The sequence below is a fragment of the Crocuta crocuta genome, unplaced genomic scaffold, assembly GCF_008692635.1.
Source record: "Crocuta crocuta isolate KB4526 unplaced genomic scaffold, BGI_CrCroc_1.0 scaffold166, whole genome shotgun sequence".
Lineage (NCBI taxonomy): Eukaryota > Metazoa > Chordata > Mammalia > Carnivora > Hyaenidae > Crocuta > Crocuta crocuta.
In genome coordinates this window covers 1,642,838-1,668,007 of record NW_027531018.1, presented here as the reverse complement: position 1 = coordinate 1,668,007, position 25,170 = coordinate 1,642,838, and the positions used below count along the sequence as shown (strand labels likewise).

The following is a 25,170-nucleotide window of genomic DNA, read 5'->3' as shown; positions in this document are numbered from 1 at the left end:
AGGAGCTTATCTTTGTAATATAACTTTAAATTAGTTCTTTATTTTCATTTATTTCTTTAATGTATATTTTTGAGAGAGAGAGAGGGAAAAAAAGTGAGCAGGGGAGGGGCAAAGAGAGAGGGGGACAGAAAATCCGAAGTGGGCTCCGAGGTGTCCACACAGAGCCCAGTGTAGGGCTCAAACTCTTGAACCATGAGATCATGACCTGAGCCAAAGTCAGACACTCAACTGACTGAGCCACCCAAGTGCCCCTTTAAATTAGTTCTTTAATAAACACAGAAGCTTTTGTACACCCAACTGTGCAAATGCACAATATTAAAAATTTTTTATGCATTTAAGAAGCTAAAAACAAAGTTTGATTTTAAAACTACAGGATATATAGATAATAAAATGTCGCCTATGATTTCTTTTAAGTTCATATTCTCCACTACTTTCAAAAAATTACATTTGGATCACTGCCTGTACTATGTTATCTAAGAAGGCCAGTATTTGAAGGTTAACCAGATAAGAAACGTTTCCACCATGCCCACAAACTTGCATTGCTCAATATGAAAACTATCCCTCCGTCTTGATTTGAACAGGAAGAACGACTCTCCCAACATTGCTGCAATAGCCTTGGTGTACAGGAGAAAATTTTACATTTTTTTAAATGTTTATTTATTTTTGAGAGACAGACAGACAGAGACAGAATGTGAGTGAGGGAGGTCCAGAGAGAGAGGGAGACACAGAATCTGAAGCAGGTTCCAGGCTCTGAGCTGGCTGTCAGCACAGAGCCCGATGCGGGCTCGAACCCACGAACCCTGAGATCTAGACCTGAGCCGAAGTCAGACGCTTAACTGAGTCACCCAGGTGCCCCCAGGAAAAAATTCTAAAAGGCCTCTCTACTGAAAGAAGAAAAATCGTCCTTAATTCTTAGTCTCCTCTGTAAAATGAGTATGATGGACTGAAGAGAAACATTTTATCTCAACACAGACCAGAGCAACTAAACGGGAAAATCAAAGAGGAATCAACAGTTCTACTCTTAACTGATAACTAAAAATCTAGAAAACCACCGAGAGGAAACCAGGCTGGCCCTGAAAACACTGGAAAATGTGAAGATTGGGGAGCATCAGAGGCTCTGCCTTGGAGATGAGAGGTGCCCCCCCACATGCTAGGCTTGCTTGCTCAGCACCAGAAATGCCAGGAGGCAAAAGCTCATCCCCGTGGAGTGAGACAGGAGAGCATCTCTGAGGGGTCTACCCAAGCCGGGTAAGCAAGTTGTTCAAAGAAATGGAAATAACCCATCAGCCCCTCTCAAATGTAAGTAGCCCACCGGGTGGTAGACTCTTGAGGGGAAGCAGGTGGGAGATGAACCAGGAAGCAGAACCATGAGGAACCTGCGGAAGAGCCATGCTGGAGATGCCAGGAGGAGCCAGGAGGAAAGGACGTGTGCTTCCGGCGCAGCAGGTCCTAGTCACCAGGGCCCAGAGGACGGGAGGAAGAACGCAGCGGGCCCGGGCGCCCAGGCTCTGAGCAGGAGCCGGCACACACACACACACCGCACACGCTGCACGCTCACAGAAAGCCGACCTGGGAGAGGAGCGAGAGCAGGCTGCAACCAGCAAGGTTTACTCTGAAGCCTGGGATGAAAGAAACCTTCTTTTGCAGGGGGGTAATATGCTCATTGATTAATTAGTTGGCTAATTAATTGACTAATGAATGAATGAATTGGTTAGGGAGGAAAGTAAATGGAAATGAACCTTAATTGTCATCCCAGGTAATACCTCACTTCCCTTTCTAGGGTGTATCAGATCTAGGACTTTGCATTTCTAATTTCAATTGAATAGTTTTAAAATATAAGCTAATACCAAGCTGGGGCGGCCACTGTGGGAAACAGTACAGAGGTTCCTCAAAAATTTAAAAAAACAGAACTACCATATGATCCAGTAATTCCACTACTGGGTATTCACCCCCAAAATAAGACAATACTAATTCAAAGGGATACATGTACTCCTGTGCTTATAGTAGCATTAGTTATAATAGCCAAAATCTGTAAGCAATCCAAGTGTCCACTGACTGATGAATAAAGAAGATATATATATATATATGTATATACACACACACTGGAATCTTAGTCAACCATAAAAAACAATGAAATCATGCCATTGGCAAGAATATGGATGGATCTAGAGGCTATAATGCTAAGTGAAAGAAGTCAGAGGAAGACAAATACCATATGACTTCACTCATATGTGGAATTTAAGAAACAAAACAAAGAAAAAAAGAGACAAAAAAACAGACTTAATTATAGAGAACAAACTGGTGTTTACGAGGGGGAGATTGCTGGGGGGATGGGAGGAATAGGCGATAGGGGTTAAGGAGTGCACTTGTCATGACCAACACCAAGTGATGTACAGAATTGTTGAATACTATTTTGCACACCTGAAACTAAGATAATACTTTATGTTAAGTACACTGGAATTAAACAGGTAAATGAATCTGTAAAATTTAACAGAAGAATGCTTACTAAAAAGAATAAATATTTGAGGTGCCTTGGGTGGCTCAGTCAGTTAAGCATCTGATTTCAGCTCAAGTCACGATCCTGTGGTTCATGAGTTCAAGCCCCACATCGGGCTCTGTGCTGACAGCCTGGAGCCTGCTTCGGATTCTGTGTTTCCCTCTCTTTCTGCCCCACCCCCGCTTGCCCTCTGTCTCTTAAAAATGAATAAACATTAAAAAAAGCAAGTAAATATTAAAATAAAATAAACTGCTACCAAAATTAATGAAAACAAATTACATGAAGCATCCTATCTTCACTTACCTTTTGTAGCAGTTCTTAGAACTGTTATGTCTGTGTATAGAGAAGAACAAGAAGGTAAAAATTCCTTCTTTAGCACCATGGCTTCAATTCGAAGTGAATAGCTGAAAAATAAAAAAGTAAAACTGTAGAATTTGATGTCATTAATTTTGAAACCTTACTCTGTAAAGAAGAGTGATGGATAATCCTTACTTTGGCACCTGAATCAAGTAGTGCAGAAAGGAATCTGCCAGCGACAGCTTGGATACATCGCCACTAAATGCTTTTAATTTCTTTATCTAAAAAACAAATGGAAAAGAAGGTAGAGAAAAAAATAACTTATGATTAAAATGTAACATTATTTCAAATTTCATCTTAAAATTCCTTTAAGAAAATGAGACTTCAGGGCTAAATTCAAATTAAAAATGTAGGCCCAAGAAAAGACAGAAAAGGAAATCATCACATCTACTACATTGTTTTTTGAAAGAAGAAAAACCAAACAAATCAGAAAGAGGAGAGCTGTGTCACGTATGTGGGTATAAACAATCCCTGCCGAGCCAGAGAACTGGAGCCACAGGAATCCTCAGGGAGGTTACTAAAGGGTCAGATCTAAGGATGAAAATCTTCTGTAAGTGGTAATCTGGAAGGGAGATCACTGGGAGAAGAAAGAAGAGACTGGGTTATCATTATAACATGGTCCTCTAAGTCCTTAATGAAAAAATCTCAATACTTTGGGTATTTTGGATATAAAATATTCTGACTGGGTGAGAGCTAACAGACCCTCCTGTGGTACAAGTCTCCTTCCACAGGAATAACTTTATAGGAAGGGGCTACTGTGTGCTGAGGCCAGTACACAGTGGCTCTCCAGAAGGAAGGTGAAAAGGGAAAGGGCTTTAGCAGCTCAGAGGTCAATGTCAAGACGTCCCCCTGTGAAAAAAATCAAGTAATGAAACAGTACGTACAATCAAATCCCATTTCCATAAACTTTTTAAAAAGCGTCCACTCCGCCCCCCACCTTCCATGTAAGTACCACATACGCAGGGAAAAGACTAAAAAGGCCACTTACACGGGTGATAGGATTAAAGCGACTATTGTTTTCTTCTGCTGCTCATTTTTGTTTTCTAACATGTCTACAGTGAACACGTATTACTCTTGTAAAACATTAAACTCAACCAGAAGTTACTCCTTCAACCATAGCAAAGAAAAACAAAAGGGTTCGGACATGGGAATATAGCCAACAGCTAGCAGGTGGGGATGGAAGCAAAGAGAGTTCTCAAACTGCCTCAGAGCAAGTCAATGCCTTCCTCACACAGAAAACAGGACCCACCCAGTGGCAGAAGCTCTTTTACATCCCCTGTAGTAGTAAAGCATCCTTCAACAAAAATACTTTACAGTAAGTAGAACCTGGGGACTACTGGTAGACGGCCTACCGCTGCAGCTAAAGGTTGCCAATAAGCACCTACCATCTTTCAGGACTCTTTATAAAGCTTACTCTTCCATCCCCTGGGTTACGGTGGGTCCCATAAAAATAACATGATGTCTTAGTCTCTTGAAAAATAGAAAATGACCGTTCCAAAACACAGGTGAGGGAATATCTGCAAAGATCCACAATCTGGAAGTATCTACATCAACTACCTGAAAATTCAAAATGTAACAGTGCATTGGGGTGCCTGGGTGGCTCAGTCGGTTAAGCATCTGACTTCGGCTCAGGTCATGATCTCCCGGTTCGTGGGTTTGAGCCCGTGTCAGGCTCTGTGCTGACAGCTAGCTCAGAGTCTGGAGGCTGTCTCCAGATTCTGTGTCTCCTTCTCTCTCTACCCTCCCCGGCTTGTGCTGTCTCTCTCTCTCTCTCTCTCTCTCTCTCAAAAATAAATAAAACATAAAAAAATATTTCAAAATGTAACAGTGCAGATGCACTAGTGCTTAAGACTGCATTGTTTTCCCAATGGGCAGAAAGTAGCCTTTTACAGAACGTCATTACGTCCCCTACCTTTAGGGCCCCAAAATGAATTTACCATTTCTGGCCATACTCAATTTAAGGCCAGATGGAATTTCTGGGTTAGCTAAACCCAAATCAGTGCCTAGCTGCCGAACCGAGAAAGCCACAGGATGAATCCTGATCCCTTCTGAACTAGAGTTTAACAATTCACTATATATGGGCAGGGGCAGAGTGGGGTTGTGCCTTTTATAAGGCCATCCACGCAGCATGTGCAAAGCTTCTGAAAACAGCACAATTTTCTGTCTAGAGCACAGGAATAGGTCATGCTACATCAACTTGGTAGATATTTCTATTAAACATGTGCTCAACTGTAACTGAATAATGATTAATCTCCTTCACTTGTATAAAGAGCTAAAAATGTTTATGAATTTCAAGAGAATGGTGATGGAAAGATAGTCCTGAATTTAAGTGCCATGTATACAGTTCTTAGTTCCATTTCAAAATGAGCCTTATGTTCATTAAGAGGGATTATCGTACCTTCACAGTGGTAGGGAGGTGAAAAAGAGAGGTGAACAAACCCTATAATTATTGCGCATTCTCGTCATCATCAAACAGCATTTATCAAACATTGTTAGGCATAATTTTGTTGGCTGAGCCAAGTGACTCTCATTACGACCTGGCTGTGCCCGGTTTCTGTCCTAACAGTGAACAGCATGCTCCTTAAGGCTCACACATTCCAAAGGGCAGACCTCCTTCATCCCATCTAATTCCCCTCACATGGCCTTGAAATAGCAAGATTTCCCACCAACAAACTTACCCAACAGAAGACCCTGGGGCTTCCCCCCGTCATTCCCCTCCCAGGGGCAGAGTCAGCACGGGAGGTAGGGATGAGCGGATGAAAACTGTCAGAGGAGGCAACCAACCTGCTGCCAAAGAGAACAGAAAATTCCTGCCACCTTCCAGCCCTTTATCCTTGACCGTGATGCAGGCATGAGGCACCAGCCCCAAGAGAGGGCAGGGCTTGCCGGAGGGGTCAGGCCTCCCTCCCACCATCCACCTGGTTCCTACGTAAGCCTCTCCCTTGTCCCCTCTCTGGGCACAGGAATACTTTTCAGGACAAAGGACCCACTCCCAGTGCTTTTACATCTGGGTCTCCCCTCTTCCTCTGCAAGTTCCAACTATGAGTTTCAGGCAAGATGAACAAACATGCCAGATAAAAGATTTGTGGTGAAGGGCAGAGAAAACAAATTAACCTCCTGCTTGGCTTGTCAGCTGAGGATGCAGGACAGAGAAGGGCTGTTTCCGCTCATATTTTTCAACATGCTGATAAGATTACGGTATCATTCAAGTGACACTCACACCGGTCCTCTGTGAAAGTAGGGGCGATGAAAAGGCTGGGAAGCCAGCACGGCGCAAGGCGGGGTTTTGAGAACCTTTGCCCTTCCTTCCTCAAAGGGGGGCGGTGGAGCACAGCAGAAGGCACAGTTGTGGGCTCAGACAAGTCACGTGCAACTCTCCCTTCCTCTGCGGCCAATCAACCATGTGCCACTAGATGGGTTCTGGCTAGCCTGTGTGAGCCTCAGTTTCCCCCTCTGTCAAATGAGGAGTATCTTACAATGGTGCCAGGAGGATTAAGTGCAAAGGACACACTAAATAATCCCAGCTACGGTTTAGTGACTTTCTATGTGTCAGGCACTGGGCTACGCACTTGAACACAGTATCTCGCTCGACTGGATTCTGCCCTGCCCAGTGCCTGGAACACGGGGACACTCACTAAATGTTTAGTCCCTTCTTGTGCAAAAAATGAGCACAGAACGTTACACCACAGACTCAGCATCAAGCAGTTACGCAGACACTTGTGCATTTATTAACATATTTCTGCCACATTCCTAAACCTCTCTCACGTGGCCCCGATTCCCCCTTGGCCTCGTCCTCACCCTCCACCCTCCACCAAGACTCCGAGGTTGGCCCAGGTCCGGGTGGTGCCAGAGGCCGTGCAGCACTCACAGCAAGGCCTCGCAGGGGGCATCAGTTGTGAGATGGCTCCCCCGCGCTGGCCGGGCCAGTGCGGAACCCCGGAGTGGGTTAGGGAGGGGCGCCAAGATGCCCCGGGGACTGTCAGGGTGTTCCTGCTGAAGGAAGCTCCCAGTTGAGTGTGAAGGGTGTGGTGAACTGAAGCCAAGAGTCAGTCGGTAAAGTAAACAAGGAGTGTGACCAAGCTTGTCGGATATTCAGACTGAGGATGACCGTGCAGAGGAGGGAGAAGCGGCCTGGTTGAGAGGCTGGGACACCTCTCAGGATCCCCGGGCGGGCGGCGTTTCACCCCAGCAGGACACTGTCTCCGGGGGGTGAGTGAATGCCTCAGGACTCAGGGCAGCGCTTGGGTGGGTTTTAGTCATCTTGCCCGTAACAGTCCCTCCCCCCACTCCCACTTTGAATTATATCCCACACACAACTCAGAAAGCCAAGTTCTTTTAAATATGAGCGGTCTGACAGCTAAGTTGCTTCTTTGGAAAATCCCAGAGGCTTCCACAGCCTCTGCATTCTCTAATCACCTCTGAATTTAAAATTAGAAATGAAGACCCGAAGAAAACCATACTTAATCTGCCACCTCTTCGTGGCAGGAGCTGGCAGCCTCCCTCGTGCCTAACTTCCATTTAGTTAGAAATTTAGAGCTTTCCAGAGCATATTCACATGCACTCTCAAATTTGATCCTCACTTGAATAAACGATGAGGTCAGTAAGGAGTGGGAACCAGAGCAGCCCTGAGGAGGAGGCATGAAAAAAGCCCACGCAGGAGTAAGATTTCGAGAACAACTCAATCTTTTTAAAATTCAAATCAATTAAATCCTATCCATCCTCATTAAAAGGTTTTTTTTTTTCCATTAAAAAAAGATTAAGGACCATTCAGCATATAAGATCTAGGGTAAATTATGACTTAATGTACCTTCCCTTCAGGACTTTAAGACCCTTTACTAACATTAATACATGCTGTTAATTAATCTTAGCTTAGGTAAATTACACTTAATTTGTAAGCAGAAAACCTGACAGAGAGAGAGAGAGAGAGAGGTTCAGGTTATCAAATACACCTAGAATATCCAGTTACCTAGTAAGACCCAAGAGTTGGTCAATCACTGATTGATATGAAAGAAAAATTACAGATACTTACTTCTCTTGCTATTAATGGCACTAAAGTCAAATTCCATAAAGTATGTCTGGGCAGAGGAGTGGGATGGGAGAGGAGGAAGCAGCAGTGTAAACAGGGTAACATGCTTTTTAGTTTAAGATTCTGTATTATTCAAACGTTATAAGCACAGGTGTTCATGTAATTTCTTACTGAGTTTTTTCAGGGTCCCCTTCTTCAAAAATAGAAGGCAACATTACAATTTTAAAAAACCTGTTTTTACCTACCTCTCCAGAATTCTAGAGCACCTCTATCCCCAAGTGATTTCCTTTTACTTTTTTGTTTAAAAAGTATATGTATTTATAAAATAACCTGGGNTACTTCTCTTGCTATTAATGGCACTAAAGTCAAATTCCATAAAGTATGTCTGGGCAGAGGAGTGGGATGGGAGAGGAGGAAGCAGCAGTGTAAACAGGGTAACATGCTTTTTAGTTTAAGATTCTGCATTATTCAAACGTTATAAGCACAGGTATTCATGTAATTTCTTACTGAGTTTTTTCAGCGTCCCCTTCTTCAAAAATAGAAGGCAACATTACAATTTTAAAAAACCTGTTTTTACCTACCTCTCCAGAATTCTAGAGCACCTCTATCCCCAAGTGATTTCCTTTTACTTTTTTGTTTAAAAAGTATATGTATTTATAAAATAACCTGGGTACAGCCTAGGCAAAAACCATCATTGGACGATGGTAAGAAGAAACCAAGGTTTATATTGAGGTCCCATGTGCCAAGTACCATGTTCAATGCATTACTAGGGTTTCAGCATCCTGACAATCCAGTGAGGCAAGCACCATCATCCTCTCTCTATAGGTGTGGAAACTAAGTTCGCTGGAGTTAGGAAACGTGCCCAAGCAAGGGGGTACAGCTCCAGTTTAAACCTAGATTCCCTAACTCCACTTCTTATGCTCTCTCTACTAGGTCACTATTTACATTTATGTGAGAAAACTCGGGCTCTGGGTCGTAGAGTTCCCTTCCCATGTGAGTTTTGACACTCTGAAAAATAGTAAGGTTTGATCATCACTCCTAACATCTGAAACTCATGTGCCAAATTCCTTACCTCCTCTGACTCCGGCAAAAGCTTAAGAAATTCTCGCAATGTCTCTGATCCATAATGCTCACTCTTTCCTTGATGAATATCTTCTATAATGGACTGAGGAGACCTTGAAAAGACAATTAATCAGACTGCATTTCACATTTGCTGAGGTGCCAAAGAAACACAAGCCAGAAGAAATGAAAGCAAATCACTTCCACCCTCCTCCCATCCCGCCTTCTTCCCAGTCGGAGCGACATGCTGTGTCAGTGATCACGAGAGCCCCACTGCCAGGGAAAGCGGGGATGCTGACACGCCGCTCGGAGGCCCCTGCGCCCAGAAGCCCGTCCCTGGGCAGCCCAGGAAGGCTGAAAGTGGCAGCGACCCCTGGGGGTCTTCTCTGGGTGAAGAAAAGCAGTCCATTTTGGTCACAGGGAACCCTGGTGAGCCTTTCCTTTCCACTTTACAACACTGGCATTTAACCACTGCTGACTCACCAGTCCAACTTCCACTCAAGGGGCAGCACGACAGATGCATTTATAAGCTCCCTGACATGACAGGCCTGAACAGATACCCCCAGGCAACTCTCCCTGTACTTCAAGCCACCAGGTTCTGTTTTCATGCAGGAAAACAGCAGAGAATGACAGACACTTGGGTACTCATCACACCATGTGTCTAAGGATATACAGGTATACAGGAATCATCAGGAATGACTTTTGCTCATATTAGAAGCTGAATTTCAGCTCAGCCACACCCAGAGACTGATGCTGACAGTGTGGATGAGACTGAAGTTGCAAATGTGTGCAAAAACCTTACTTCTTAAATTGCTTCAGAAATATCCCAATGTTCATGCTCCGTTTTGCATCCAAGATAGTAATCTGGAAAAACATAAGACACACGTAAGACCATTAAAGTACAGATATAAAGAGTTGGAGGAAAGGAGAGAAATTAGAACCTAACCATATGAGATGAATTTACAAGAGAATACCTTCCGATATGTAAATCTGTTGATTAATCGATATACCTAATGCAGTTTGGCAAACATTAAAATATTATGATCTCTCCAAACTTTCTGCAATGATATATTTCCTTGACTATAATAACTATACATATCTATTATAATCTTATATAACTTTTTAAAAGTTTTTTTTAATGTTTATTTAGTTTTGAGAGAGAGGGAGGCAGAGTGTGAGCAGAAGAGAGAGACAGAGACAGAGAGAGAGGGAGATACAGAATATGAAGCAGGCTCCAGGCTCCAAGCTGTCAGCACAGAGCCTGACACGGGGCTTGAACCCACAAGTAGTGAGATCATGACCTGAGCCAAAGTCGGACGCTCAACTGACTAAGCCACCCAGGTGCCCCTCTTACATAACTTTTAATGAATAATGTATATTAAAATTTTTTAATTTAGCAATTTCCTCTTAGAATAATATAGCCTGCATTTAAGAGCCCAAATTTGACAAGAGCACACTATATACATTGTATGTTAGCTAACTTGACAATAAATTATATTTTTAAAAAAAGAAAGAAAAATCAAAGAGAAAAAAATCATAAAAGCCCCAATTTGAAAAACAGGTGTCTCAGTAGAGCAAGATCATATGAGATTTAAACTAAGAATGTAAAAAATAACTGAAGATATTGCAGAGTCCCAACTCTGACGTAGGGATATAGAAGGACCAATACTATTATTTTCAGAAATGTAATAAAATTATTTTTCTAAAGAAAAATTTCATCTCATTTAAAAAGAATATATATGTCCAAGAGCCCCTTCAGGAGGAGAGAAGAAAGTCTCCTACATTTTATTTACTCAGAATTTACAAAGAAAAATTCTTGTGCTGTCTTTCACCAAGTCAAGATACATGTTAACATCTCTGGAATCAGGATAGATCTTACAATGTACGGCGTCTTTGATTTAATGAAACCTGTCAAAATCCAGATTTTGTCTGCAATAGGTGTTAGTTGTCCAAAATTAATAATTGGGCAGTTTCATCAGACTAGAAATTAGATGGAACCTTTTATGGGCAGTGGGGAGGATGCTGTTATTAAATACAGAAGTTTTTTCTTTCTCTGGCAGTAAATATCCAAGAGGCATGGGGGAAAGATAGCCTTAACACTGCTGCAATTTTTTTTCATCTGTTTTTTGGTAAAGGGAGACTAACTAAAACAGGAATGTTGTTATAATTCTCTTCCTTTCCAAATGTATGTGATTCATTGTGAACAAAAAAGAATCAGGTTTCAGATTAAATTCCTGGTCTCTGGGCCTGCTTCTAAGTTTATAAGCAGCAGCAAGAACTGTTAACCCAATTTAATGGTACTTCCTGGCTATAAGGTTAACTTTTTACAAGAGTATGGCTGCCTTCTTTTGAAGACTAATCTTAAACAATCACATTATTTACTATCTGAGGGGTTTGCTTTATGTTCATGCAATCACCTGCCATCCATAAAATAAACTCCCAAGCAAACAGGGCAGGCTCCTTATTGGAATCCTACCCAGGGACTACAGTTCAAATTCAGTGTGAAGGAAGGGGAGATGAGGGGCAAAGAGAGGGAGAGAATAAAACCTGTCAAACTTAACACTCTTCCATGAGGAAAGCCCACACCAAACAGAGGAATCTAAATTTATTAAGACAGAAAACTATGCGTTCCTTATAATTCATAAATTAAAAAGCCACAGGAATGAACATATATACTGACATAGTGATATACACTTCCGAAGAACTTCCCTGACACTCATTTCTAGCCAGAATGGGGGCAGGGGAGACTTCTATTTCTCTTATTAAATCACCACCTATTGCTCTAGTTAACTTAACCCTTGATGGGAGCATCCTCCCTTGCCCCCAACTCCAAGCTCCACTCTTAGCCCTCTGACACTCTGCCCTTGACGGATTCACAGCTACTGCTGCTGGAAAAGTGACAGAGAAATTACTCTTGCGATTCCTACTTGACAGATAAGGAAACCGAGTCTCAGAGATGTCATTTTATACTTTCCCCAAGGCAACACGAGAACTGAAATGCTAGCCCGGGTCTCTCTGGTTCCTTTTCTCTCTAGTTCCTGTGAGTTTTAACATCGCTGAGGATATAGGGCTACAGAGAAGTGGCAATGTTCCCGCACAGCCTCGGACCGGTATCCACACTGGGATGTCTCTCCAGAAATGGCGGCAGATCTATGGAAAGCCATCCACGGGGCCCGGCCAGGTTCCTGGCGACTCCAGAGCTGTCTGTGCGGGATGATGGATAGAAACGGTGTTCGCACAGCTGAGACAGCGTCCAGGAGCTGCTGTCATACCTGACACAGAGCAGCCACAGCCTGGGGCAGCGACTGTCTCTACCGCTTGAAGCAAAGCTTCTGAAACCGGTCACTAATTTAAGAGAATTCAGCAATAGTCCTAAGGAAAAACCTGGGCTGGCCATCACGGAGCACCTTCCAGGGAAAAAGACAGGAAAATGAGAGAGCTGGCTGCCTTCCAGGGACAGTCCCACTCTTTGCTGGCATCCTCACATTTGCCTAGCGCGTGATCTGGCCCTCACAGGTTATCATATTTGATCCTTCTAAAGCAGTGTTATAAAAGTGTCTGTTAAAGTGCTTTAAAGCAGGTTATCATTTCACCTGTAAATTAGCTTATCTTACTTCCCAAATGCTTGCTGTCTCAGAGCTGGGCAATTCAGGAACCCCATGCGTGTGGGACTGGGTGGTGTTTTGGAAGCACCCAGAGCAGTGGCCTCTGCACTTGTTGGCTGCACAGGCTGAGACAGACAGCCTCAGGAACAAGGATGAACCACCAGCTCCCTCCCTGCCCACCAGTTCCCGTCCGCGACAATCTGCTTTTCTGGACACCGCAGGACACGGAGACAGGGCCCCGACTGGAGGCAGGGCCTGTCACACAGCAGATGCAGCCAGCGTACTGTACAGCTCAGGGGCTGCCCATCAGAGGTCCACTCAAGACTTAAGCCAGCCCTGGAGAACAAGGGGGCGGAACACAAGGTAATAGGCTCAACTCGTGCCATCCCCAGGACTTCCCGCCAGGATGCGAGGTGGCCCTGCTAGAGGAACGGGCTCCCCACAGCTACCAGGGTGGCCTGGGAGGCTCTGCCACCCCCAGAGGCACTGACACTGCAGCACTCAGTAAAGGCTGTGATTGGCTGCACCGCTCCTCTCATGCAAACCTCCCGATAAGCGCTCCTACCTCTTTCCCCAATTCTTTTTTTTTTTAATGTTTATTTATTTGTTTATTTTGAGAGAGAGAGATCCTGTGCACAGGGGAGGCGCGGGGACAGAAGGAGAGAAAGAGAATCCCAAGCAGGCTCAGGGATGTCAGCATAGAGCCCAACACAGGGCTCAAACTCACAAACCATGAGATCATGTCCTGAGGTCAAATCAAGAGTCAGATGCCTAATCGAGGCGCCCCCCACTTCTACAATTCTTGTACTTTTACTTACTACTAATCCACTACAAAATCTGCCTCCCCTATTCTTTAAAGGAAGAAATATCGTTTCTGTTTTCGTTGAGGTAAAATACACATAACATTTACCATCTTAACCATTTTTATTTTTATGTTTTTCGAGCAATCTCTACACCCAGAGTGGGGCTTGGAGTCGCGGAACTCACAACCCCAAGATTAAGATTCACAGGCTCTACTGAATGAACCAGCCAGGAGCCCCCCATCTTAACCATTTTTAAATGGTCAGTGCCATCAACTGCCTTCACACTGTTGGGCACCTATTACCACCACATCCACAGAGCTCTTCCCATCTTGCAAAATTGCAACTCTGTACCCATTAAATCATAATTCCCCACTTCTTCCTTCCTTCAGCCTCTGGCAACAACCTTCTACTTGCTGTATCTCTATTAATTGGACCCTTTTGGTACTTTACATTAAGTAGAATCATACAGCATTTGTCCTTCTGTGAATGGTTTATTTCACTGCGCATAAGATCTTCAAGGTGGAAGAAGTTTTGAAGCCATTTTTGCTTCAATACTTCAAGGAGGGCTTCCCTGACTACTTTAAGTACCACTGAATCATAGTTATGCCAATGCCATGTCAAATTCTGAAAAGCAAAATTTTAAAAATCTTCCTGTATCCTCTAATATAGATGTAGCTTTGGGCTTCTGATGCTACTTATGTGTACTTTTCTAGCCCAGGTTTGGGGGAAAATATAAAAACTAGTTGCTTTTTTTTTCTTTCAAATGTATTTCAAATATTCATCTAGTTCTATAGTTCTGGACTGAGCATCTCCCAGAACTCTAGAACATACTGGGATCATAACAAAAATTGAGAAAGAATAACTGATAACCTGAATTAGTGTGAGAGAATAAGATATTCCTTCTTTGAAACAGAGAAAGCAATCTTCCTTCCGTCCTCTCTTCCTCTCTCTCTCTTCTTCTAATAAATGATTTGAGTTATTTCTTACATGGTATTATTAGTTAATATTAACTGTAAAGACTACTGCAGGGGCACGTGGGTGAATCTGTTGGCTGAGCATCCGATTTTGGCTCAGGTCATGATCTCACAGCTCATGGGTTCGAGCCCCACGTCGGGCTCTGTGCTGACAGCTCAGAGCCTGGAGCCTGCTTCAGATTCTGTGTCTCCCTCTCTCTCTGCCCCTCCTCTCCTCATTCTCCCTCTGTCTCTCTCTCTTAAACTGTAAAGATTACTACAGACATCATATTATGTTCCACCATTTGTGTTTTCTTTTCCTTTTTTAAATTCACTTTATTGAAGTATACTTAACGGATAAAATTATAAGATATTTAAAGTGTGCATCATGCTTATATGATATATGTAGACATGGCAGAAGGACTCACTCAGCAAGTTAATTAACATATCTATCATCTCACATATTTCTCTTTTTTCTCTTCTTTGGTGAGAGGCATTAAAGTTCCACTCTCTTAGCCAACTTCAGTTATACAACACAGTGTTACCGACTATAGTCACCACGTCCTGTATTATATCCTCAGGCCTTATTCACCTTATGCTTTGTCAATCCCAATTTTGATTCATCATTTGGATAAATACTCCTCTTGCATCCTCGGTTCAGTTCTGCCAACTCAGTTACCTTCAATTTCCTTAGGAAGATACCAATTGGCCAAGACTATCCCTTCCCATAAGAGCATTTCATTTTCTAGAGAGAGGTAAGTACAGAGCCAACTAACCAGTGTGAGTGAGACTCTGAGGAGGCTGGGGAGCCATGGTAACAGATGGACAAGGAATGTCTCTGGGATGAGGTCAGTGAACCCCGAAAAGGAGGTGGAGTCTGAGCTCTTGTTATTATTATTTCCAGTAATATATTTTTGTTATTTCTAATTACTTCATTATTGTTTAATTATTATTGTAACATTTGTAGCCTCCTGAAGTTAATTTTTAGGGAACAAAGATACAAGGATAGTATACTTCATAACCTCCTCCCTCCACTTACAAATGTTTTAATTTACTATTTTGAGTGTTCTTCCTCCTAAATTCAGCCATTCCTGAACCCAGCTCTTCCTTGTCTTCCAGCAACTTCATTCTCTGGAGTGTAATGGAACTTATTTGTAATGCTTTATAAGCCCTTTAAAGTAGGAGTCAACCACATAATGGCAGGCCATTCTGTAGAAGGTTATTATATTTCAAGAGGACAATATCTGACTTTTGGGTATTATCTGATGCCTGAACCTCCAGAATTATGGCCTGTGTAGTGGCAGGCTGGGATGCCATGTTTCCAGGCTCAGAATGGGTCCCTCTGCCAAACCTGCTGTTTGGGGTACTGTCCACTCCACACCGACAGGTGATGAGAACTATTATTACTTTTAACCCTGGGCTCTACTTACCACCAAGTAAATCGGAAGATTTATTACCAGGCCTGGTAGAAACTAACACTCTGCTGAGTTGTCATGGCTTTAGAAGAAAATCTAATGAGGGAAGGAAACAGCATCTACCGTAGTCTTTTGCTGAAAATTTAAAAAGTATATATACTTCTAGCCATGTTGGAGACAGCATGAAAAACTGAAAATTAATTCCGGATAACCCTCTGTTATTAACACAATTACCTAATACACTTAAGTCCTTCTGCCTAACCACTTATCCTACCTGAGTACTAAAGAGTTGGAGAGTTAGATTATCTTATGACACACAGTCATGGTGACTTAATTTCTCTTTCTAGTGGCTGTCTCTCAGCTTAGGACCTTCAACTATTAAAAGTAAAAATACTTGCACACCCATGTTCATAGCAGCATATTCACAAGAGCCAAAAGGTGGAGCAACCCAAATAGCCATTGACGGATGACCAGATGAACAAAATGTGGTAAATATGTACAATGGAATATCATTCAGCCTTAACATTCTGACACATCCCACGACATAGAGGAGCCAGAAGCATGTTATGCAAAATAAACTACTCCAGTCACAAAAAGACAAATACAATATGATTCCATTTAAAAATGGTTAAAATGGGGATGCCTGGGTAGCTCAGTCGGTTAAGCGTCTGACTTCAGCTCAGGTCATCGTCTCGTGTTTCACAAGTTCGAGCCCCGCCTCAGGCTCTATACTGACAGCTCAGAGCCTGGAGCCTTCAGATTCTGTGTCTCCTTTTCTCTCTGCCCCTCCCCTGCTCCTACTCTGTCTCTCTCTCTCAAAAATAAATAAAACAGGGGGCGCCTGGGCGGCTCAGTCGGTTAGGCATCTGACTTCGGCTCAGGTCATGATCTCGCAGTTCGTGGGTTCGAGCCCCAGGTCGGGTTCTGTGCAGGCAGCCCAGACCCTGGAGCCTGTTTCAGATTCTGTGTCTCCCTCTCTCTCTCTGCCCCTCCCCCACTCATGCTCTGTCTCTCTCTGTTTCAACAATAAATATAAACTATAAAAAAAAGAAAAAGAAAAAATAAATAAAACATTTAAAAATTTAAAAACTGGTTAGATGGTAAATGTAATGTGCATTTTATCACAATTAAAAATAATAATTAAAAAATAATTATTATTTAGTTTCAGGTATTTTTTAAGTGACAGCAGAAAGAAAAAGTAAAATTGCATCTGGGGTGAGGGGGTGGAGGGGGTTGAGGGGAAAGGCCTCTTATTTCTGAATTTTAGATGCGGCCTGGAGATTGACATTTCTGCTTCTGCTGTAGTTTGGAAAAGATACCACACTCCCTGCTACTCCCCTCCCCCCCTAAGTGGTTCTTAACCTCTCTTGAGTTGGCGGACATAAAGCTGCAAGTTCCTTGTAGCTCCTCGAACTATCATTTGGCAAAATAAATGTCTCCAATTCATAAAGGATGCCACCCATTCTAACCTGGGAGCTGCCTCCCCAGGCGCCTGGTGAGCTAGACCCCCGTCTGCCCGCTACAGGTGGTATCCTGGGACTCGGGCTCCATGTGCCCACCCACTCTCTCCTTCACAGTTCCTGCATTCAGTAAGCAGCACTAGGGAACAATGGTTCCCTACCATACAGTAAGAAGTTTCTGTTGGAAGCTGGGGCAAAGGCCAGGGTACTAAGGAAGTGACTTCTTGCTCTTTCCAATATTGAAAGGATACACTAAGAAATAAAAGGGCTTCACATAAGGGGAAGAGCAGGGAAAGCCTATGTCCAGCAGGGGAGAGCACTCGGGACTGTCGTGAAGACTTCCTGTCAAATTCACTTCCCACACTTAATTCTAATCCCAGCGTTTCCATGTTATAATTAATCGACTCTTGACTATTTCAACAGGGGACCATACCACCAAGTTCAAGGACTCCCAAATGAATTCATGGAGAAGAGAAATTAACATGCTCCTGAGTCATTCAGAGGAAAGAGGTCAAGACTATCAGCTAAGGAATTTAATCATGCAGAAAGATGCTACTTCGTCCCGGAGCCCTGCCTACTCTCTTCCCTGATCCACTCCACCTTTGACCTATTTCCTCTGTTCTTAGAGAACAGATTTTTAAAATGATACATTTGGGGGCACTGGGTGGCTCAGTCGGTTAAACATCCGACTTTGGCTCAGGTCATGATCTCATGGGTGGCTCATGGGTTTGAGCCCCACATTGGGCTCTGTGCTGACAGCTCAGAGCCTAGGCCTGGAGCCTGCTTCCAAATCTGCGTCTCCCTCTCTCTCTGCCCCTCCCCTGCTCACACTCCGTCTCCCTCAAAAATAATTCAACATTTTGAATTGTTGACCCTCCCCCCCTTTTTTCTTTTTTGGTGGGCAACATTCTTTGCTTTCTTTTTTTTTTAAATTTTTTAATGTTTTTATTTATTTCTGAGACAGAGACACACACAGCGTAAGCAGGTGAGAGTCAGAGAGAAAGGGAGATACAGAATCTGAAGCAGGCTTTGCTTTCAATCTCTGATTTCCTAATGACTTCTGCTAGAAAGTAGAGGAGGTTTCTCAATTTACTTTGTTTCTTTTTAAATTTTTAATGTTTGTATTTATTTTTAAAAAATTTTAATGTTTTATTTCTGAGAGAGAGAGAGAGAAAGAGAGAGCATGAACAGAGTAGGGTCAGAGAGAGAGGAAAATACAGACTGTGAAACAGGCTCCAAGCTCTGAGCCAGCTATCAGCACAGAGCCTGATGCGGGGCTCGAACCCTCGAACCCTGAGGTCATGACTTGAGCTGAAGTCAGATGCCCAACCGACTGAGCCACCCAGGCACCCCTGTTTTTATTTATTTTTGAGAGAGAGAGAGACAGTGTGTGTGAGTGGGGGAGGAGCAGAGAGCAAGTAGAGGAGGTTTCTCAATTTACTTTGTTTCTAAACAGTACTTTCAAATTCAATTTTTAATTCAGTTTCTATAACATATATAAGGTAATCAGTAGTTCTGAAATCATGCTTTTGGTGAACTTCATATAACCTGTTAGCTTTATTCTCAGTGTAAGACATTTATTGTTAACTGGAAATATGCTTCCTAGAAAATCCATCTAAAAACTAGCTTTATGCACTGAACTTTTTGGAAATCTCTATTCCACAGTGGCCATAGTGTAATTCAGAGCTCGGAGGAATGAAGGCTAACTCTTAGGGAAGGAAAACTAGAGGGAAGGTTTTTATCCCAATAGGGATAAAACCTTAAGGATGTATAGTAGTTAATGGTGCATTTAACAAAAGGCATTTTGTCTCAGAAGTTCCTGTTAATCTCAGTTAATGGAGTTCAGGAGCTCCGGCTACTAATACGGCCTTCAGCAGAACTGCTCCGCCAGGGGAAACCGCAGCAGATGTGCTGGAGACAGGGCAGTGCTGAGAAGCCAAAGGACGATGGCCCCAGATAGCATGTTCTCTGCGTGAGGTCATAATCCACCGGGATGTCTGGGAGGATGTGGCATGCACGCTTACACTTTTTTGCTAGTCAGCTCAAGCTCTTCGCATAAGGCCCTTTCTATCATTTCCAGAGCACACTCTCTTGCACGATCTTATTTGTGAGTGATTTAGCAAGTTTTAAAACACACACACCCTCCCAAACACAAACAATGCGGCGTGTGGGGGATTATCCCTCCTCCATCCGTTCTTACCTCTTCTCTAGCATCTCTGAAGGATGAATTTAAAGTTCCTCCTCTCCTGGAAAGGGAAGGCTTGGTCGTGTCTTCTTGCTGCCCGAAGAGTTCCTCGATGGTCTTTGTATCAATTTGGTATTGATGCTGCTGCCTGGCCACCAAAGTCCAGATGTTGGTTTTGCCACGAACTTGCTCCTCTGGAATGGTTTTCCAAAAAAAGTTTCTCATCCGCTTCTTCGTACCAAGGTGGCTGTAGCCGTTCATGTGAGAAGCTGGGGGTAGTCCTGGAGGGGGAGGTGGGACCGGAGGCCTCCCGGGCAGTGGAGGTGGGGGTGGAGGAGGAGGAGAGGGCAGAAAGGCCTCCCCTGAATACGGACATGGTGGAGGTGGAGGGGGTGGAGGAGGCGGCGGCGGCGGCGGTGTTTGCCCGATCATGAATCCAGCTGCCGAGGCGATATTCCCATTTTCTTTATCGCTGACCAAGGAGACACAATTCATAACATGCATAGTACTGTTGCCTTCTAAGGAGATAATTTCTTGACCTCGGGGAAGCAGACACAAACATCAAACTTGTGTCATACTTTTTCACCTGCTCGTCTGCTGCCAGAGAAAGAGGCAACTGTGCTGTGTGTCATCTTCCAAACCTACAAAGATAAAACACCTTGACATCAGTACAGGAAAACATGTGAATACTAGCTTCCCTTCAGAGCCTNTACCGTCAATGAGAGGCAACGCAACACATCCAGAAGAGCATTAAAGGAGACTAATACTTTTCTAAATGTGAACCAAACACATTTTGCTGCTTGGAAATGCTGCCAAAGCAGCAGCAACACATCCAACTTGGAAACCTTCCGTTAATCAGTAAAAGACACATCTACTGGGAACCCGCTATAGGTTCAGCACATATTGGTCACTTTATGAATAAACTACTTGTTCACTAACTGGTTCGTTTTCTTTGAGCAATGGATACCCAACCCCTAGGGAAATCACCCAAACGGCTGAAGCATTAGGTATTCGTGTATGATCCTGCCTTTCACCAGTATAGACATGTCCCTTACCAGGCACTTGGTCAAAGGGCATCCTCTGCCTTGCATGTAATAGGCAAGGTATTTGGAGATGATACAATAGTGACCAAACTCATTCCCCTGGAGTCAGGGCCACCATGTTCCTGCTCCACATGGTGATGGGGCTCCCCCACAAATAGAGGGGGAAAAACACTAAATTTAAAGATTAAAGGTTGTGGCTCTAAATCAAGCAGCACTGCTTACATTTTAGACAAATCGCTTCACCTCACTAGACTTCAGTTTTGTTGTTTGTAAAATTAGGAGGTTGGGCTCGATTACATGACCTCTCTCGTTGCTTCCAATGTTACCATTTCGATTCTAGTGAAGCCACTCTTTGAAAGCAACCAGAACTTCTTGCCTACCTCTTCTGCTTCTTCTGCGACACTATTAGCAAGAAGACACATACATACAAGGATATGCTGCCCATATCATACCTGCCACATGTCTACCCCTTATCCACAGTCACTGGCTAATTTTAGTAGCTTGTGTTTTTATTGACCTTTAAATGTTTGTTTTGGGTATTGAGTTGTTATGGACCTGATGTGAAAACAGAGGTCAAAAGAACTACATTTCTTCAGGTTCACTGAGGATGTAGAAGAAAGGACCCTTATGAAGTGAGCACCCCAACTATGTGGGCATGTAAAAAGGGGATCATTTCCTCCAGGTCATAAAGGGCCACATGGAAAGGCTTTATTCAACTGGCCTTCTGAGTGTAATTATCCTTTTACAACATCATTGTGAAAAGTCACGCTTACAGACACACATTGTCAAACAATACTGGATTACATAGGAGTAATCTGTCTGATAGCACTAATTCAAATATTTTGAAATACTTTACACAAAACCATCATATATAAGAGGCAGGACTGCCTTGGCCATAAGAGTGAAGACTTCAGAATAGATTTTTTTCCCTCAGACCTCAGTTCTGATACTTGTTTGATGAGCAACCTGAGGTTATTTAACCTACATCTCAGCATCCTCATCTATAATATAAAGATATACTGTTTCATTGGTCTGCATAAGAATAAATGAGCTAACATATGTACCAAGATGCCTGGGTAGCATAGTTAGCTAGTATTAACAATAACCAGTATCATATATCCATAGGATTTCTCTTTACTTTCACATATTTTCTTTAAAATATGTATTGGGTTTGTAGGTAAAATGCTAAGTTACTCCTGATTGCTAGAAAAATACCTTTGATAGACCCATTCTTTGCTTTCTAAGTTAGTAGATTTGTCCTTTTTCAATACTCAGTGACCGTATATTATCTCTAAGTTACAAGAACAAATGTTTTTATAAAACATTTGAATACTTAACTTTTGAAAACTATATATGGGTAAAAGATAGCATTGCCAGCTACTAATTGGATTTTTTTAAAACACCATTTTAACCATTTATAAGCGTACATCAGTGACATAAAGCACTTCCAAAGCGTTGTGTAGCCATCATCACTAGATAATTTTTTAGAAAGTAAAACTGAAATTATTTATCCAAGCCAACTTACAGCTCACTTGAGATGCAACTGGCTTTTAAAAGGAGTTTTCATAATTATCATTAGGGGCATAACTAGGCTGTTTTCATAGTTGGCACCCCTTAAGCAAATGACTCATTGTCAATTACAGTTTATAGTTATATTTGAACTCTTCTTTTTTCAAGACTGTACAGGTAATCTTGGCAGTTTATCCTTACATATTTTAAAATACTTCTGTACATAAAATATCTCATGTATTGAAGAGTTGCTAATCCTCCAATTCACCTCCAACTGCAGATATGCTGACTCGATTCAGATCATTCCTGTTAAGAATAGGTGATCATCTTAAAAAGTCTCCATCCTAGAAAGCAGTAACTCACTCACTGCTGCATAAGTATACATGCCGATACACCGTTAAACTTCACACAGCAAATACAGAGGTACCAAAAAAAAAAAAAAAAAGAGCGAGAAAGACCACACACTTGGCTTGTGCACTGGCACCACTTTCTAACACTAACGCTCCGGAGGATGCAAGCCTTTCTGAGTCGTGTGCCTTGCACAGAAGTACCAGATAAAAGCTTATCAAAGTAAAAAGTGACAGGTGTTAGTCAGGCACTGGCATAATTCTAACCACTGCCCCATCCTGAGAAAGAATGTTATTTTCAAAAGTTGAAAGAACAAAATAAAATTTACGACACTGTTGCTGGTATGTTGTCTGGCTAATTTTTTCCCAGGGTAACAAATAAGGATCCTAGGCCCCCAACAGCTTCTAATGAATAAATTCTCCAGCAATGATTAGCTAAGATGCTAATGCTTTTACTACTGGCTTCAATAGGGCTTTGATAGGGCTTTCCTTTTGGCTGGGATTTCCAATGTCAAAGAGACACTGGAAAAAAGGGAGTGCAGACAGACATTCTAACCCTTTCCACAGTCTCATAAGACACTAAGACAGAGGCTACACAAAGAACATTTGATATACGAGGGTACTGTCCACAGTGAAGACGCAAACACACGCTCTCCAAATATGCTAGAACACAGGTATTGAGGGAGCCCTAAAACCACTGCTGTTTCTCACAGCTGCCGATTGCTGGCAGGGACAATGGAATTAGCCTTGGCTCTGTCTGGAAAATGTCAAGTGTCCCATCAATCTCCCCAGGGCAGACAGAGACAGGTTTGTATTTAACATCTCACCTACAGGTTGGGGAATCTCAGCAGCAAGGAGGACCGCTGCTGGGGCTGACAAATGCCCAGCCCGGAGTCAAATGTTGGGCTGTCACTGTAAGGCTCTGAAGATGAGAACTCTTCAGGTCCCCTGAGTGCTAATCATGACCCGTCAGGGATGTGCCTGAGTGACGAACCGTGTAGGGAGGCTGTAGCTCAGCTGAGCATTTTTTAACCATGTGACTTTTCAATGGGGGGATGTTAGGACCACGTCTTTAGTTGATCAGCAAGCAAAAAGTCTCAGAATGTGAACGTTCATAAGGGTCTTGAACGAAGCCCTCAGGCCCAACACCCAGCACTGCTTTGCTCTTGGTGTTCTCTTAAAGGGACTGAGCGGGAGGGAAGAAGACAGAAAATGTATGTTTCGTTTCACAGCATATTTAGGAGGAAGACATGTTCCTGAAAGTTCAGAGCTCAGGGTTTTCCTCAAAGACGGTTAGTGGGGCTCTATTGCTCAGCTCCTCACTCACCCTCTAGGTCAACAATAATCAAAAGTAAATACCGGCCAAGGAAAACCCTCCAGAAAACCTTTCCCCTTCATTCCTGCCTTGTGTCACAGATGAGGTGGGAGCAGGAAGGGCTGGCACACACCCTTCTGATGACAAACGCGGGCAGAGTAGGCCAGGTTTGGAGAGAAGAAAAACACTCAGACCTATTTAATCTGGGAGAGAAGAAAGGGTAGAGAGAGTACCGGCGATTCTAAAATACATAGTATTTGCTCTCAATCCACTAATTCATTGAGAAAGGCTCCTCCCCGACCACCTCTCTTTCAAAACCCTTCCTGATTAGTAAACACAGAGTGTCAACCACACAGCCGAACCAGAGCTGGCAACATTCAACCCTTCACCTTGGCACTCCAGCCCGCAGTGAGAGAACCCAAGACTGTTTGCGGTCAGCGTGTTTCGTCTGCAGCACAACGTAAACACTTCACAGATGCCCCCGAGCGCAACACCCGGGGAGCAGAGAAAGAACGCTCGTTGTTCGAATGTGCATTTTCAATTTTTCTCAACGTCCCGAAAGCAAGAAAAAAAGCAACCGAGCGCCAAAGATGCTCTAGAGAGAGAGGGAAGGAAGCGCTCGCCACTCATTCCAGGAAGACAACTGCGGGTCAGCAGAGGGGGTCACAGACGGCCGAACGGTAGGGACAATTTCTGTGCAAACAGATGTTTGAAAACTGACTGCCGGGTCCGAAGAAATTCGGCGTGGGGGAGGCGGGGGCACGATTTCTTTCGCCAAGTCTGGATACACAGTAGTTTTCCAGGGCTTTGCACTGCCCAGCGGTCCACCGAGTCCNGCGGGCTCCACACCGTCCTCGAACCTTCGAGGTGACACCTCCCCCCACGTCCCGGGTCTGGGTCCCGGGCGCAGGCAAGAAAGCCTGGCGGCCGCATTGCAAATCACCAGACGGGAGCGGGTAAGAGCCGGCGAAAAAAATGTAGAGGAGAGACTCCTGGCGTTTGGTCAGAGGATTAAACCGAGAGCCCGCGGACCCGGAGCTAGGGGCACCGCAGTGGCTGGAGCTGACTCACCAGCCCACCCCCTTCCTCCCCAAACTTCAAAGCGCAGGGCGCAACTTGTAACCTGAACTTCGCACGGCCAGGACGAGCGTGCAAGAGCCGCCTTATCCTCAGTCCGCATCACCCGGATGCCGTCCTCGCCAACCCCGCACCCACTGTCCGGAGGGGCAAGTCGTGGCTCCGCGCTGGCCGGCTGCGCGCTCTAGGATCCGGCGGGGATCCAGCGGGGGCACAGTTTATCCAAAAGTCTTAAAGCTAAACTGGCCAAGGCAGGGCCAAGCCAGAGGGGACCCGTGACCTAGCTCGTTCTCTAGACCAGCGCGTCTTATCCGCAAGAGGCCGATCGCTATCCTCTGCAGCCCGGGTAGTGCAGGCACCGAAGTCACTCGGGTGGGTGTGGAGGGAGCGCAAATCTCCCCAGCCTTTCCATGGAGGCTTGAAGGCAGCCGAGGCTTGGCGCCGCAGCCCCGGTCCTGGCCGATCCCCCACCTTGGCCCTCCGGAGCCGGTGAGTGTCTGGGACCCGATGCCCCCGAGC

General features: G+C 43.9%; 1 protein-coding gene across 1 annotated transcript in view; it reads right to left on the bottom strand.

The window, feature by feature from the left end:
• The window catches only part of FHDC1 (FH2 domain containing 1), a 42,439-nt gene that overhangs the window by 16,434 nt on the left and 835 nt on the right, over positions 1-25,170 (bottom strand). The window contains 5 exon segments of the mRNA XM_077770914.1: positions 2,801-2,901; positions 2,990-3,075; positions 8,953-9,055; positions 9,742-9,803; positions 19,376-20,001. Of these exon segments, the coding sequence (XP_077627040.1) occupies positions 2,801-2,901; positions 2,990-3,075; positions 8,953-9,055; positions 9,742-9,803; positions 19,376-19,864 (841 nt within the window). The 5' untranslated portion in view covers positions 19,865-20,001.